Source organism: Trichosurus vulpecula, chromosome 5 (assembly GCF_011100635.1).
Source record: "Trichosurus vulpecula isolate mTriVul1 chromosome 5, mTriVul1.pri, whole genome shotgun sequence".
Lineage (NCBI taxonomy): Eukaryota > Metazoa > Chordata > Mammalia > Diprotodontia > Phalangeridae > Trichosurus > Trichosurus vulpecula.
In genome coordinates, this window is record NC_050577.1 from 189398661 (window position 1) to 189416745 (window position 18085).

Consider the following 18085-nt stretch of genomic DNA (forward strand, 5'->3'; position numbering starts at 1 on the left):
AGTTACAGTGGTGTGCCAATTAACTGGAACAAAGTAAAATAAATAAAATATAATAAATCAGTGGAACAAATCAATAATAAATATAAACCTCACAATTTTTTACATCTTTAAAAGAAGCTTTTAATATGCAATATATGCTATATTGGCTAAAATAAATTGGTTTCTATGTTTTACCATGGAATTTATGAGATTCTGACACATATTCTTTAGATCTTTACCATCAAATCACAATTATAACATTTGAGTTGTGTACCTTTGATGACTAATCTATCCTTTCAAGCCTAGTATTAATTATAGCCCATAGATTTTTTTTTTTGGAAGGAGGAAGGCAAGGCAATTGGAGTTAAGTGACTTGCCCAAGGTCACACAGCTAGTGTGTCAAGTGTCTGAATCTGGATTTGAACTAAGGTCCTCCTGACTCTAGGGCTGGTTATCTACTCACTGTGACACCTAACTGACCCTCCCATAGATTTTTGAATGGGGTTTTAATCAAGCAAGGTCCCAGACCACTGAAGCATGTTAATCTATCAATCTTGGCTTAGTGTCAGTAGAAGCACACACATGACCAAAGATGCTTATTTGTCCCAAATAATTTGTATGTGCAAAATACCACTAAAGTTTATTTTCTATCTGGAGGCTTTCCAGAATGCATATTTCCTTTTTAATTCATGGTCCAATACATGATAAAAGTCCCTTCAGGGACTTAAGAGATAATTATCAAAAAAGTATTCTTGTTTCTATCTTAAGAGAAGGCTGTTAAATAATTCAGGAATTATTATCATGATGTTTTTCAGAAAAACCTACCTATTTCTTACACTGTTGCCCATATTAAGTAAGGATTGGTGGGGAAGGGGGGAGGGTTCAATATATTTCCAGATTCAGACTCTTAAAACATAAGCACACCTTCTGTGATTTTGCACTTTCTACCTTGTTTATCTTTTGTTACAAAGAGACATATCCAGCTACTGTAACCATGACCTTTATTTCTTTCTCTAGCATCAATTGCAAGACTGTATTTTTCAAGTCTGACTTAATTCATTATACCTTAGAACCATCAGACAATAGAACTATGGTTTTCAAAGGCAACAGTTATATAAAATCAATAGACAGATTCCACCAATGCTTTTGAAGAAAGTTAATCTTAAATTTTATTTCTTAGGCCAAAGTGAACAATTAGGCCATTTGGTAATTATTTCAGTGTTCCATCTAAAGAAGACTGGAGAATCTAGAGTATGAAAAAGTGTGTAGATTTCTATATGGATTTTTCTGTGTTTCTACAATAAATACTTTTAACTTGAAAAGCAAATTCTTGTTCTTTTAGGTGGTACAGGCAACTGGAGGTCCTGAACTTGCCAGTACAGTACTCAGTCCTCTGTTGACCAAGGATGCAATTGATTTCTTAAATCAGACTGTCCATGTTGAGGAAAGGCAACTATGGATATCATTGGGAGAAACATGGTTGAAACCCAGGTAAAGAACTATGTAAATTTAGCATTTTAAATAACTAAGGTTTTAAAATACCATTGTGATGGAGTCAAGTCAATAAAATAATTATGTCACACTTCAGTGGATCTATGCTATCATCCATGTGGAACTTTGTGATCCTAAAAATCCTTTGCAGAGATTCTTTCCAATATTATGGCAGCCCTCTAGGTTATTTTTCACATTTCATAGGTACAATTGTGACCCTCAGATTGTGCATCTGTTTTCCTTTATTTTTAATAGATGACTGGCTGAGCTCCATTTCCCATCATGCATTTCCTAGTTGATACTCTTTTCTGCCACTTTTTGTTCATCAGTTATCATTAGTAATATACTACAGCTCACTCATGTCCACCATGCATCACTCTACTTCTCTTTCTGTCAGGTATAATTCATATTCTTTGGAAGTTCATGAATTGCAGCTATGTATCCTCGTGGAAATAATATTGCTGTTTAAATGATGGATTTTTGTGTCAGGAATCAAGTTGGAATTATTGAAACTCTGCAGTTTACAACAACCACAAAAAAATAAAGCTGATGCTTTTCTTGCTAATCGGTTAGTTCTAGACCCAGACAGAAACAAGAATCTAACATATTGCAAAATATTCATAACAGAGTTTTATGATAGCTAAGAACTAGTAACAAAAGCAGAAGCCCATTGGTTGGAGAATAGCTGAAAAATGAATTGTGGTTTGTGGATGTAATGGAATATTATCATGCAGAAAGAAATTATCAATATAAAGAATTCAGTGAAACATGGGAAGATTTACATGAAATAATGCAGGGTGAATGAAATAAGCAGAACCCAAAGAAGAATACACACAATGACTACAAAAATGTGAGCAAAGAGATCACTAAAGGAAAGCTGACCTCTGAGCAGTTGGGGAAAAAAGTGGTGATCCTAAAGAACAGATATTGAAACATAGCTTCTTCTTTAAGCCATAAAAATAAGGGATTTACTTTCTGTTCAGAGTGTTGTGTATCTTGTCAAATGTAATTTTTGTTTTAGGTGTTCATACTTTCTTTTTTTCTTACATGGAAAGTTACATGGAAAGGTTTAGGGGAAGGGGAAGGTAGGCATAGATGACTTAAGATGTAAAGACAAATAATTTAAGATGTAAAGAAAACATTAATTAAATTTATTCCTCAAAAATTATCTATTACCTTCTTTTGTTTTTTTCTCTAGGATTCCCTCAATGCATGTATAGCTCATATTCATAAATATTTCACAGAGATGAGAAAATAGTCATGTGTAGGTAGTTGTTGATAGATACTATTCATTGTCTTTCAAAACATCCAATACAATCTCATTTTTAAAATATCTTAAGACTACCCAACATATTTTCTCCCAGATGTATTTGGCCTCATCTAATTGTTCTTAAAAACTTAATTTACTTAAGTACCATGTTTACTTCCTCACAAATCCCACCAATAAGTGACATTTTTTGCAGTTCAATTGTGGCAGTTCCACTATCTGAGAGGATTAAAATAGATTTCATGGAAATACTGACAGATCCTTTCCAGTGACATTTTACAGTTCAAATATGGTAGTTCCATTGCTTGAAAGGATTAAAATAGATTTCGTAGAAATACTGACAGTTCCTTTCCATTTTTCATCCATCTTGTAGATAACCTTCCAGTTTTATCTATTCATCTACTTGAGATACTGGAATACCGGGGTCTTTTAATGGGCTTTTTTTCTTTTCTTTCTTTCTCTGCCACTCCTGTTTGTAGTTTTCTACTACTTGTTATTTTCCATTATCTTCCTCCATAAAGTGTTAGAGATGAGTTTTATTCTAAACAAGTGTTGGCTTTGGCTGCCATATCTCTTCATCTGGCAAAGAAATCAAATATTTTTGTCTTGAAGTGCTTTCCAGGCTCTTCTGGCTTCCCTAAGTCTATACATCCCATTAGTTAAACTTTTGTAGGAAAGGAAAACAATCATAGTTAAGGTTTTTATCCATTTCTTTTTAATATCAATTGCCTTTTTGAAGAGATAAAGTGGAACAAGTATATTTATCTACATCGTTGTCTTATAGTCATTATCTCTTCTTCTAGTTTAGTTTTTTGACCTTTGCTGTAACTAATCAGTCTAGAGGCTGTTTCAAAAAGTACTCTTACGGTTGTAACCAGTCATTTCCTAACTTTTAAGGTTGAATCATTTTCATTTTTGTGATATTCTTTTATGTTTGTTGTTCACTATAGCCCACAGATCTTACCTTCCTTGAGAAGATGTGAGTTTTAGTAAATTATTGAACCCACAATGTGCAATTAGAAACAATAACAAAATAATATGATCTTGGACTTCTTTAAAAGAGACATTGTTTCTAGGAAAAGGAAGTTGAGAGCCCTGTAGTAATCCAGTCAAGATGGGCACCTGGTTTGGGGTGGTAGTCTTTTGAGTTGAGAGAAATAGATGAACAGGAGAAATGCCGTAGAGATAAAATCTATTAAGACTTGGCAGTTTACCAAATGTAGATCATAAGCTACAGATATTTGATGAGGATTATTCTGAGATGGGAAATTGTTGTTATTCATTGTTGAGTTGATTAGTCATGTTGGACTCTTCCTGAACCCATTTGGGATTTTCTTGACCAAAGATACGGGAGTGGTTTACCATTTCCTTCTCCTGTTCATTTTACAGGTCAGGAACTCAGGTAAATAGGATAAAGTGATTTGCCCAAGCCACACAGCTAGTAAGTGCCTGAGGTCAGATTTGTACTCAGGTCCTCCTGACTTTAGAGCCAACACACTATCCATTACACTACCTAATTGCACCTGAGTGGAAAATGGATTAGATTTGTTTTTATTTAGCCCAGAGGGTAGAACTAGGAGCAGAGGATGAACATTTCAAAGAGGAAAACTCACACTTTATGTAAGGAAAAACTGCTTAACAATAAAAGCTATCCAAAATTGGGATAGACTGGCTTGCAGGTTCTCCCCCACCCCTAATAAAGGCTGTAGGACCAGTTTGTAGATGCACAGAATGGAGGATTCCTTTTCAAATATTGGTTGGACAAAGCTACTGAAACATCTTCCATGAAATTCCATGATTCTGAAAACATGAAAGTCTTAGGGGCACAAATGGTGGTTGGGGCATGAGCCATGGAAGATAAAAGCAGAATTGAGGACTTATTAGCTAAAGAATGAAAATGGTGCCTGAAAATAAGTTGCTTCTGGACCAGAGCTTAAAATATGTAAGTTAGAAGCTCTTATCCAGGAATGGAATGTACCTAACATGAGCTGGTAATAATATATTTGCCTAGAGTCTTAGAAATCTAATCAAAAGTACTTTAGGCTAAAAATGGAATGGGAGAAAACTATATGTGTATCTGCCAAGATAACTACCGTAGAGACATGGAGAGTAGCTACAATATAAGGAGAATAATAGCGGTACAGACACTTGGAAATTCACAAGAGACAAAAGCAAAAATCCAAGAAAGGAGCCAGCAATTAAAAAAAAGACCTCAAGTATTTGCACATTGTAGGGGTGACAAGCAAGATGAAGTAAAGATCCTAATGCAAAGAGGAAATTTTGGCTTCAGATGCACCACTGGGATTTGATAAGATTAGATAAAACCCCTGACTGGAACATAGCTTTGAAGGGTATGCCTTGCTCAAAAGGAATAGGATATATAAAGTATATGTATGTATGTTGGAGGATTTAGGGTAATGGGTAGCATTATATATTAGAAAAATAATTTTCATATATGTGTCTATACATAGTTTGTATATATACACACACCACACACACACACATACACACACATATAAGTGTGTATTTGTGTGTATGTATATATATATGTTTGTGTGTATATATGTGTGTGTATACATATATATATATATATGGGGGGGAGAGGTGGGGATACCAGGATCTGGCATAGGCACTTAACAAATCCTTATTGATTGAATAATGGATCTAGAACTGGTAGAGGCCTTCTAGTCCAACCCCTTCATTTTATAAATAAGGACACTGAGGCCTAAAGAGTAAAAGTAAGACATAGGACAGGAAATGACAGGATCACAGAACCTAGTAGTAGTAATACAAAGAATCTCAGAGGCCATCTGATCTAACCTTATTTTATAGAAATACAGGAACTAGAGAAGGAATCAAAGGGGAATGCATTTTGGGTGAGGGTCAAAGGAGACAGGAACATAAGTGATATTGTCTTCAGAGTTTACTATAGATACTGGACAGAAAATAACAAGTAGATGAGTACTTCAAGAAACAGATCATCATTGGGACCTAATATATTAGTCAAGGGAGACTTCAATATTCTGGATGTCTGCTGAAGTTCTCTATGCATAGAAAAGAGTATATAGAAATTTTTTGATTTACCTTAGTAACAACTTTATTCTTCAAAAGATGGGGGAGCTAACATTTGAACCTGATTTCTATCAAAAATTAGGTGTAGATAGCTGGAGTAGAAATGATGATAAGTTTGGGAGGAGGAGACCAATTCCTCTTAGAATTTGTGACTGAAAAGGAGAGAAAAACCAGAAAGGGTCTAACATATGTGCTAGATGTTGGGAAAGTAGATCTGAAACGATATGACCTAAAATTCTTAGGAGAAGTCAACCTAGGAGATATGGGATGTTTCTGAGAATGAAATTACAATGCAACTAAGAGAAACAATTCTGATGAGGAAGAAAGGGGATAATTTCCTTAAGAGGCAGGTATGTACACTCAGATTTTCATCAGTCAAACTTGATTTTAAATGACATGTACAGAAGAGTAAAGCAAAGGTGGACAGCAGAGGACGAATACCAAAGTAAAGCAAGGTAATATCTGGTAGATCTAATTAATACAGTTAAATGAGTCTGCCAAAAATTCCAAAGACAACAAAAAGTTTGTTGTTGTTGCTGATGGTTACTTTTGACTAAGTAGAGGAAAAGAGGAGGGTCAAAGAAGGGATTGGAACATAGCTTGGGGTGGATGCAGTGGTGACAGTTGAAGGGAGAGAGGGTGCAGAGCTGCTCCCCTCATTTTTACCTCTGTTTTCTTTATCAAGAAGAATGACCTTTAGACTGACAAGGGGTTAACCGAAAATGATGACTAGGGAGTTGACACCTAAGCTAAATAGGGAGAGAGAGTACAAGATCCCTTAGCTGTCTTCTATGAGTTCAAGTCACCAGCCTCAGACAAACTACTTCCCAGAGTACTGAACAAAGTGGCAAAAGTGATTGCTGTCAGGAGTCTTTTAAGGATTAATGGAGAGTTTTTCAGGGTTGAAAAAGAATGAAAGAGTTCTTACAGCACTGGAGATGGGGAAATGTCCTTTTTGAAAAAGGAAAGTGAATGGAATTGGCAATCTGTAGATCAATGAACTTGAGTTTGATTCCTGACAAAATTACAGAACTTAATAGTGAACCCTTGGGGAAAAAAATTGGTGATCACAAAAAGCCTGCATGGCTTTATCAAAAACAGAGTGTACCCAGACTAACCACATTTCCTATTTGGATAAGGTTACTTGATTGATAGATCAAGGGAATGTTGAAAGACCTAATTTTCCTAAATTTTTACAAAAGATGTTTTTGCAGGTAAGAAGGAGAAAATACAGGTTTTCTGTCCTTGTCACCATGCTGAAGTCAAAGACCACACAGGACTCAGTTGCTTTGTATTTCTTTGTTTAAAGGTTTAACAAAAACTTCATCACTTATTGGCCAAGTATTAGGGATACATATGTTTACTTAGTAATAAAATCTGACATTTATGTACACTTTAAGGTTCTCAAACTTTATTGGAAAAATAAATAAATTCGAATGTATTTTTGAAAATTATTTTCATTTGATTGCAAAAACCCTGAGTTAAGTGCTATAGGTATTATTATCCTTATTTTTATATGAAGAAAGCGAGACTTTTAAGTGCTTGCCATCACACAGCCAATAAGCATCAGCAGTGGTATTTATACCCAGCTTCATACACCCAGTCCAGCATTTTTTCTCTATACCATGTTATGTCTTAGCCAGACTAGTCCTCAAAGAGCAGCAGACTTAGCCCATCACTGAGCTTTCTAGATTAGTGGATCTATTCAGGGTTTTTAGAAATGCACCTGACATTATGGATAGAGAGGCAGCTTGATAGAGTGTTTAAAGGACCAGCCTCAAAGCCAGGAAGATCTGGGTTCAGGTCCTGCCTCTGAAACATCCTGGTTTATTACCCCGAGAAGGTCACTTTCAGAGTTCTAGACAACTCTTTAAGGCTATTAAGTTACAAAAAAGGTACCAACCTGCCTTAATAGAGGGATTTACTTCTCTCAGGAGTTCCCTATGCTAATGAAATCATCGATCTGATCTCTTTATATATTGTGTCATGCAGATCTCTTTTACAAGAAGATTATTAAGTCAGTGAACTAGCATTTACTATGTGCCAGATACTGGGCTGGGTGCTAGAAATAAAAAGAAAAGTAATAAAAGCTCTCTCAAAGAGCTCGCAGTTTAATGGGGAGAGAATGTTCGAACAACTACAGATAAACAAATTACATGCAGATAATCAACAGAGGGTTGCCACCAGCATTATGGGGGATTGCAAAAGGCTACTTACAGAAGGTGGGACTTGAGTTGAGACTTGAAGGAATCCAGGGAAGCTAGGAGGCAAAGATTTGGAGAATTCCAGGTGTAAGTGGCAGCAAATTTAAATGTTTCATAAATAACTAAGTTATGATAGACTTAATAAGCCTAGGAGCAATGTTTAATAGATCTTTTTTTTCTAAATTAACATTTTTAAATATATTAGACCTGTCATTCTTTGCTTTGAGTTCCAGACAAAAACGAGAAATCCCATGACTTCAGTCACACAAAAAGGGTATATATCATAGATGCCTCACAAAAGCATTTTGTTATTTCAGATCATAATTGTATAAGGTATTTTGGGAAGTAGAAAATACACCTCTCGGGTATCAGCACTTAGCCAAGGAATGTATTGCCATACTCGTGACCAACAGATAATATAAGCTATTTATTAGGCGAATGATAAATACTAGAATGTGCTACCTCTCCCATGTAGTCACCCCTAGAGCTTAGAATTCTCAGATTCTGAGATAGGCAGTTGATAGATGTTGTCAGAGCTTTAACCAACCCAGAGATGCCTACATACCTTTTAAGACCAATAGCCCTTGACTGAAGTGACCCAACGAGTAAATCTAGGCACAGGACTTTTAGATAAGTAACATGAGCCAACATAAATACATCATTTGGTTTGTAGCATCAGGGCATTGTGCAATAAGGATTAAGCCCTATAGGTAGGTAAATATTAAGGGTCAACCAAGCTGGACAGGAAAATCAAGTAGCATAGCATCTGGATTGTGTAAACACAGGAAAAGGCAAAGTAGCAGAAGATACACAAACACTTCAAAGCCTCAAAACAGTCATAAGCAAATCACATTGGCCTATGCAGACTGCCTCTCCTGGACTGCCTTAGGCAATGAATGGTCAACTTGAGGAAGCTATTCGGGTATTTTGGAATCATAAAGAAACTCACAGAAACATTAGAGTAAATAGAACATAATTTAAAATGGTAATCCAAGGTAAAAGTTTGAATCATATATGAGAGAGAAAGAAAAAAAAGAAATGACAGTAGTAAAATAGAAATACTGTTACATGTTTATTTCTATGCTTCATGAGTAAAAAATTCCTACACGGCTAAAGAAGTGGTCATTCTTTTTCACACTTGCTTGGGAATAAATAGGGACAGATTATAATTGCAAATACATTCTGTGACTTTTTCCTGATTAAAATTTGTCTGGTTTATATGTTGATGTATAATCACCTTGATTCATTTTAGCAGTCTGCATAATTTAAAAGATGTAAAACTTACAAGTATTTTGGGATATATGTCCTTTCATAGAAGGTAATTCAAATGTTAGAATATGATTACCCTTTATATTATCATGAAACCATATCAGATATTGAAATTTTGTGCAGTGCTCTAAAAATATGTCAAATTGTAATCCTTAATATTGATTGAAGAAAACCCTGAAATTGTCATCAGAAGGTGGCATTAATAGAGAAGTGAAATTGAGTCTCCTCCTTAAATTTAAGGCAGTGTAATAAAAAAAAAAAACTCTTTATATCATATTATGCCATTTATTTGTGTTTCTTCCCATGTACATCATTATGTAGTTATTTTATATACTATGAACATTTTATTATATATGAACATTAATTTTGAGAGGATGTGTAAGAGAGAAATAAGCAGTATTTGTGTATTGGAGACAGTTTGTATACATATGATAAAAATTATCTTAAATGTAATTGTTTACATGTCTTATATCTTTCATTTAGAGCAGAGTGGCCCAAAGAACAGTTTATTCCACCCTATGTGCCACGGTTCCGAAATGGTTGGGAGCCTCCTATGCTGAACTTTATGGGAGCACCAATGGACCAAGACCTTTATCAGTTGGCTGAATCTGTGGCGCATGTAGCAGAGCATCAGCGTAAACAAGAAATGAAAAGATTGTCTACAGAGGTGAGAGTACTATGTATGAGTTAGGACCAGCTTTACAAACCAAAGAGTTTCTGTTTGATACTAGAAGCAGTCTGGGGCTACTGAGTGTGTTGAGAAGGGCAGTGACATGGTCATACCTAAGCTTTAGGGAAATCATTTGAACAGTTGGGTGGAGAATGGATTGAAGGAAAGAGACATGAAGTAGGGAGACCAATTTGGAGGCTATTGTCATAATCCAAGCAAAAACTGATAAGAGCCTGAAGGAAGGTGAGGGGGGCAGGGTGGGTGAGTAGAGAGGAAACACTTGTGAGGGATGTTGTGGACATAGAAAGGAGAAAATTTGGCAACTGATTGGATGTGTGTGGTGAGAGAAGGAGTGAAGAGTCAGGAATGATACAGAGATTATGAACTTGGGTGATGCAAAGGATGGAAATAGGGAATAGCACAGAAATAAGGAAGCTGAGACACAGGGTGTGTTTTGGAGGGAAGAAAATGAGTTATTTTACATATATTGAATTGAAAGAGAGAGAGAAAGAAAGAGCCCCGAGAAGGGCTGTAGACAGAGCCTTGGGGTACACCCAAGGTTAGGAAGGCATGGTGTGGGTGACAAACCAATGAAGTAGACTGGGAAGGAACAGTCAGACAGAGAGGAGGAAAATCAAGAGAGATCAGTGTTAACAAAAGCCCAGAAAGGGAAGATTATTCACAAAAAAAGTTAATTGACAGTTTCATGTGTTGCAAATGGATCTAGAATTTCAAGACCTTGAGAAAAGACCATAATATTTTATAATTAGGAGATCCCTTGTAACCTCAGAGAGAATAGTTTCAATAAAGTGATGAGGTGAGAGGCCAGATTACAAAGAATGGAAGACGGGAGAGAGGTGGAAGTACAGGCAATGAACATCTGTAACTTTTTCTAGTTTTTGTCTATGAAAGGGAAGCTAGATATGGCATGATAGCTTGAGCAGTTATTAGGATACAGTAAAGATTATTTAAGACAGGTAGGTGGTGCAGTGGATAGAGCATCAGGCCTGGAGTCAGGAAGATCTGAGTTCAAATGTGATCTCAGACCTTGCTAGCTGTGTGATCCTGGTCAAGTCACTTAACCCCTATTTGCCTCAGTTCCTCATCTGTAAAATGAAAACACATTGGAGAAGGAAATGGCAAACCACTCCAGTATCTTTGCTAAGGAAACCCCATGGATGAAATTCATGAGGTCACGTTGAATGGTTGTCAACTGAACCACTGAACAGCGACAACAAAAAGATTATTTAAGGATAGAGGAGACTCAAGAATATTTGTAGGCATCAGGGCATGAGTCAGTATGTAGGGAGAGCTTGAAGAAAGTAAGGAGGTGATCATGGGAGTAGTCTACTGGAGAAAATGGGAGGGGATAGGAACAAGAGTTCATGTAAAAGAGTTGCCCCTGGTAAAGAGAAGAGTTACTTCTAGATTAGAGACTGGAATAAAGGAGGAATGAATGAGGGATGATGGCAAGGAGTTTAGAGATGTGGAAAAGGAGAGAACAGGGATATCATTGTATTTAGACTATAGAGACTGCAACTGAGTTATGAGTTAATGAAACAGGAAACCATACAGTGAGATGGGAAACAGTTTGTCACACTGAAAGCATCGATCAATTCATTTCCTATTTTTTCTGTCCCTAATGAATATGGCAGCTATGGAAATTGGCAAGGTAGAGATGAATGGAGACAAAGTATGGCTGGGTAGCAAGAGAGAGTACATGAATGTGTAGAAGCATGTATATAAGTGTAGAAAAACTAAGGGGCACACTGAATCTTGCAGTTTTTCAGGCACATCTATGGCTTGTCCCAGTCCTATAGAGAACTCTGTGATGTCTAGAATGGGGTTTTTTTTGACATTTTTTGTGTCATGGCCCTTTTTGGTAGTCTGGTGAAGCCTGTCAACCCCTTCTCAGAATAATGTTTTTAAATGTGTAAAATAAATATGTAGGATTCCAAAAGAAAACAGTATATTGATCAACTATTAAGACACTAAAATTTGAAAAACTATGTAAAAACATTAAAAAAACCAAAATAAACAAGTTCATGGACCCTGGGTTAAGAACTCTGGTCTAGAAGAAGTCTAAGCTAAAGGATGAGATTTATGACTGAGGGAATGTAAGAAAAAGAGAAAAAGGAAGAATATTGGAATAAAGAATGTAGAAGCATATTGTATAGCTAGTAGCTGGGGAGTCAGGGTGGAACTTTGATTAGCAATGGTTTATGAGCTACATAGAAATTTCCTAACTATAGTTCCTGTGGCACTTAATTTGCTTCAGTGGCTCTTAATTGTTGATAATAGTAAAATTCATTACACTTTATTCAGAAATATATACTTTGGGAGATAAAGAAGAAATTATTTGATGTCTTTTGCAAAGCACATAAGGTTCCATCATTTTCACTACATTTGTATTAATATTTTAGATTTGTTGCCTCTAGTACCACCATGAGGGCTTAAACCTTCCCGCAGGTCTGTCATGTGCTCACTTCCAAGACTAATAGTAACGCTAATAATAGTACTTGTTTCAGGAAGAGTTCAAAGGGATGGCACAGGTAGTATGGTGTTCCCCTTGTTCCTATATTTTCTGGAAAGATTGTTTTTCCATGACCTCCTCTGACCTGTTAGAATAATGAAGTGACCACTGGTTTGAACTGAATCAAATCCATTTTGTTGAGTGACAAACCTGAAGATCTAGGTAAGATAAATAAGGTCAAACTGGAGCAGAAGGCATACTTCACATCCTTTCCTTTGATTTACGTATTACCTGAAGAACAAAAAGTGGATAATTAGTAGTCAATTTGAGTACTACTTAATTCTTTCAATAATTGTCCCAATATAAATGTTTTTAGTTCTGTGGATATTCACGATGTGCTCTAAAATATGCAGATGAATGAGTTACGAGTAGAAAGTAATTCATATCTGCTTGCATTGTCTTTAAATAGAAACATTTGTCTAAATTAAGTTTCTATTATCTGTGGTCTTATAGACCAATTCTGTAGCCATCAACAAAATGGAATGGATTGCAGCAAATTCAAGTGGCTTCAAAAAATAAATCTATCATGCTTTCTTTAGAAGAGAACAAATTAGAAATGTGACTTTCAGTAGTATACCTGTTCCATTCTTTTCATCTCTATTGACACTTAGCAGACACAAACAAATTTTGAACCTCCAGCTGCTGGTTGGTTGTTGTCCTTCATCACCAACTGGACATTTTTTTTTCCATTGGACATTCCAAAGTAGATGTCCCATAGGCATTTCAATCTCAAAATCTCCAAAACAGAACTCATTTCATCCCAAGCCTCTCCTTCTCTAAATTTCCCATTATCATTGAAGGTACCACAATCCTCCCAGTTACCCATGTTTGCAATCTCTGTATCACCCTTAAATCCACACTGCCATCCCACATATCCATTCAGATGCCAAATTCTTGAGATTTCTACCTCCACCACATCTGTTACATACATCCCCTTTTCTCCTCGCACACAGCTACCGCCCTATTTCAGGCTTCTTCAATCATCTCATCTGAACTAAAGCAGTAGCTTTTTAATTGGGTTCACTTTCTTCCAAAGCACAGGTGTGACCACCTCTATTCAATAAACTCTGGTGGCTCCCTATAGGATCAGATACGAAATCAATTGTTTGGCAATTAAAGCCCTCTATAATTTAGCCATTTCCTAACACTCTAATCTTCTTACACATACTACCCTCAGTGGGTGACCCTGGGCAAGTAACTTAACTTCAGACTGCCTTAGTTTTCTCAGCTATTAATGAGGCTCGTAGTATCTACCTTACAGGATTATTGTTAGGATCAGATGAGACAATATTTGTAGAATGCTTAACACAGTGCCTGGCACACAGTAGGTACTTAATAAATGCTTGTTCCTTTCCCCACACCCTTTCCACATATAGGATGTTCCTGAAGTCTGGGCACATAGGCAAAAATGCAGATTTTCAAGAAATGAAATGAATTCAATTTTCAACAACATTTCATTTAATTGGAATATTAATAAATAACATCTTCAATATGATTTCCATCATTTGTGATGCAAAGGTTGATGCACTTTGCAAGATTCACGTGAACTAGATGCAATAATCCCACATTTCCCATGTGTCCAGACTTTAGGAACACCCTGTACTTTACAATGCCTCTATGCTGGCCCACTTGCTGTTTGTTACACACAACACTTCATCTTCTGTCTTCTTGCCTTTTACTAGTTTTGCCCATTCCTGAAGTATTCTCCTTCCTCACCATCTCCTCCTAGGATCTCTGGCTTTCTTCAGTATTCAGCTGCAATGCCATCTTCTGTAGGAGACCTTGTCCAATCTTCCTATTTGCCAGTGCCCTCATTTCTAAGATTAAGATCCATCTACTCTGTGGGCATCTTTTATGTTTTAATTTATTTTCATTTTGAATATTTAGAAAGTAAGCTCCTTGAGGACAAGACTGTTTTTTTTCTGTTGTTCATTGTCTTAGTACCCAGTACAGTGCTTGGCACATAGAAAATCCTTAATAAATGTTTGATCATTGTTTACTGTTTTCAGCAAACATTTTCTTGCTTTATATGTCTCTAAAATTTGATTTTTGTGTAAGTTTTTTTAATCCTAAATTTAAAAACAGTATCATATTTGATGATTCCAGTGAATAAATTAAGTGTTCCCACTGAATGATAATAATTTTAAATGAGGAACTATCATAGAGTGACAAATTTAGAAGAGTTAGAAGAAACCATGATCTAATTTAACTCCTTCATTTCACAGATGAGGAAACTGAGATCTAGAAAGGTATTAACTTCTCTAAGGTCATACAGACAAATTATAGGTCTTGTGATTTCAAAAGCGTGTTTCCTCACACAATAAAATTCATACTGTAATGACTTGTCTTAAAATGTTTTTGATCATGTAACCTGTTTCCATGTCGTGCATAAAAAGGATTACTTCTACCCCAATAATTACTGTAGTTGTGATCCTAGTTGTTTAATGTAAACTCGCTAAAGTAGCAGAAGAGGCAGACATGGACCTAAGGAACCATTAAATTGCTCCTAGACTAAAACATGAGCTAATTATGTGCGGTAGGGTGTGGTTTATTACATCTCCAGAGACAAAGGGAGTAGGGAAGAAAGGGCAGTGATGATTATCTATAGCTGGTCACCTGCACTCAGGAAGGACACCAGCATCCACTAGTGTTACTATGGTAACAAGTACTTCTTCAAAATTATAATTGGTTGAAAAATAATGAAAAAAGAAAATACTGCTAGCCACATATTTAGGAGATTCCACGCCTTGAAATTTTGTTAGAAAAGTAGGTCAAGTAAAAGTGATTTCAGATATTTAATGGATGTATTAATTCCATGACAAGACCTCAGACTTTTGCTATAGTAGCTGAATACAGGACCACCTTTTTTATTGTAGGTCCTAAGGTATCCCTGTGATCCTGCATTTTGGCATTGTAAGTAATGGACACAGGAGAGTGGTAGATTTGTACATTACTACCACTACTTTTGTACTCTTTTGGCCAGGGATAGCATAATTTTTATCGTTAAAGTTTGTCCTTAGTATGACTTTATTGCCTTTCTTCCTCCTGACACCTCCCACTCACCTGTCATTTCTATTGCCCTTGTGGTCGTCCCCCCCCATCAAGTTCTCAAGGCTTCAAAAGGAGATCCCTATTACATGTTACATGGCAACATCCCTTCCCAGTCTTACACAATAAAATTTTAACTGTAATGCTTCCTGTACTGTCAGTACCCTTTTCTCTTATATGGAATGAGTAAATTAACTTGAATTAAAACATTAATGGCATATTATGAATAATATTCTCGTTTTAGTATCTGTAACTCAATGAATTGTCCACAGGAATGAGTAATTTGAGATCTTCCAGCATCAAGGCCAGGTCATTATGTTAGATATCTTTGAAGATATCTAACATAATGGGAGAGGTCTTTTCACAAGCTCCTGAAATTTCACCAAATATTTGCCATCTTTCATCTGCCCATTAAGTAGTCCCCCTCGCTGCTCCTATTATGGCTAGCTTAACTAGGGACAGTAAAACTAATTCCTTTTTAGAGCTGGCTTTGAAGATGAAAAAATGTCTTATAGATCATACTTCTCACATAGTTTAAACATCTTTGCCTGGGTTTGCCCTTTTTATAACTGGAGATTCAGAGAAAAGGTTTATGATTTTGTTAACTCACTTTATTCTATAAATATTATCTATATAATACTAAACTGGCATACTGTTCTGAAACCCTGGGGGGAAATTTTGTTCTTCATCATGTAGAGCAGGTGTTCCTAACCTGGGGTCCCAGGCCATTTGAGGGGGTCCATAAGCTTGGATGAGGAAAAAATTATATCTCTATTATCACTAACATCTAGCTAAAAGTTAGTGTTTCCTTCAATCCTGAATGTAAGCAACAGACCACAGTAATCCATTGGCTTCACCAGACTGTCAGAGAGGTCTATGATATAAAAAATAAAGAATCCCTGGTGTAGGGTGAAGATTTTGCATTTATATTGGTTACATATTTGTAGTCACACCTGTGATAAAAATGTAATCCCAGTGTTTCATAATTAGCTAAAATAACAATCAGCAACCTGAAAAGTGAAAATTGTACCATAATTAAATGAATACCTTTCTGGGCAGGGGTGTGTTAGAGCCAAATTAAACCAGTTCCAGCTGATTGTTAAAAGTTCGGTGTGAGCATTTACACCTTAAGCATTAGGAAATGCTATATAGATCAGGGCTGATTTATTATTTTGCATATTGCCTAGTCTTAAGAAAATGATGCAGATTAGATTTAATTGTTAGTTAACAATTAATAATGCAGATTAAACTTAAAGGTGTTTTGTGCATACATTTTCCCCCTGGAGAGCTAGTTGTTAAATGTTTACCAGTACACCCCTGCTTATGGGTACTTGTTGATTGACATTGCATTTATGTGAAAGAGTAATTTTGTAATCATTCTCATTTTTTCTATCTCTTTGCCTTTCAGCATTCTAGTGTACCAGAGCATCCTCCACCTGATGGGCATGCATTCAATAATACAGCTTACAAAAGAGGGACTCTGCCGGACCAAGGGGAAGCTGCCCTTGCTTTTAAGCAGACTTATAACCACCATGTAGATAGGTAACATTCAGTGACCACCAATGAGAATTTGTTCCTGTCTCCATTTTTTTTTTTTTGCCAACTAAGGTGATATAATCTCTGCTTTTATAAATGTCAATCTATTAAGACATATACAGGCTTTGTGATCCTGGGCAAATCACATGACCTGTCAGTGTTCTAGGCGACTTGCTAGGCCACCAGGTGCCTCATTAGATAGAGCTTTGGACCTGGGATCAGGAAGCTCTGAATTCAAATCCAGCCTGACACCATCTAGCTGTGTAACTCCGAGAAAGTCACTGTTGCCTTTGGTTTTATCAACTGTAAAATGGAGATAGTAGTAGTACCTGCTGGGGCAGCTAGGTGGCGTAGTGTATAGAGCACCAACCCTGGAGTCAGGAGGACCTGAGTTCAAATATGGCCACCGACACTTGACAGTTATTAGCTGTGTGACCCAGGTCACTTAATTCCAATTGCCTCACACACAATAATAGTAGTAGTAGTAGTAGTAGTAGTAGTAGTAGTACCTGCTTCCCAGAGTAATTATCAAGATCAGATGAGATAATATTTATAAGATGCTTTGCACACTTTAAAGTGCTATGTAAATGGTAGCTATTTTTATATTTGTCATTTCTTATAGCACAGTACTAATAGACCGGCTATCTCATAGCTAGCTTCACTTATTATTAATAATTGTTGCTAATGATTATTATTACTAAAGTTTCAGAGCCAATGCTGATCTCCATTGATAGAGGGAGTTTCTGCATCAGGGTTAGGTTCCCATTCAACTGAAATCACAAGTCATGAAATCACAGGTCTGGCTCCTGTTGCTGTCCCTCACTATTTAAGGGTTGATCATTCCTTTGAAGAGCTGGCATGGACAGTTTGGGGTGAGGGAGGGCGGGAATCGCTTAATTCCATTCTTTTTACTTAGTGTAACTATCTTTTGATGAGTTTCCCTTTTATTAAACTGTAGGCCTCTATTAGAAGCAACAAGTTAAGTAAAATTCAAAATATTAAGTCACTCCAGTACT

At 36.3% G+C, this 18085-nt stretch overlaps 1 protein-coding gene across 4 annotated transcripts in view; it reads left to right on the top strand.

The window, feature by feature from the left end:
* Positions 1-18085, top strand: part of EPS8 (epidermal growth factor receptor pathway substrate 8) — a 263944-nt gene that overhangs the window by 206912 nt on the left and 38947 nt on the right. For all 4 annotated transcript variants that reach the window (XM_036760033.1, XM_036760030.1, XM_036760031.1 and 1 more), the window contains 3 exons: positions 1322-1470; positions 9766-9949; positions 16942-17075. In XM_036760033.1, coding sequence (XP_036615928.1) covers positions 1322-1470; positions 9766-9949; positions 16942-17075 — 467 coding nt within the window. The remainder of the gene's footprint in view (positions 1-1321; positions 1471-9765; positions 9950-16941; positions 17076-18085) is intronic.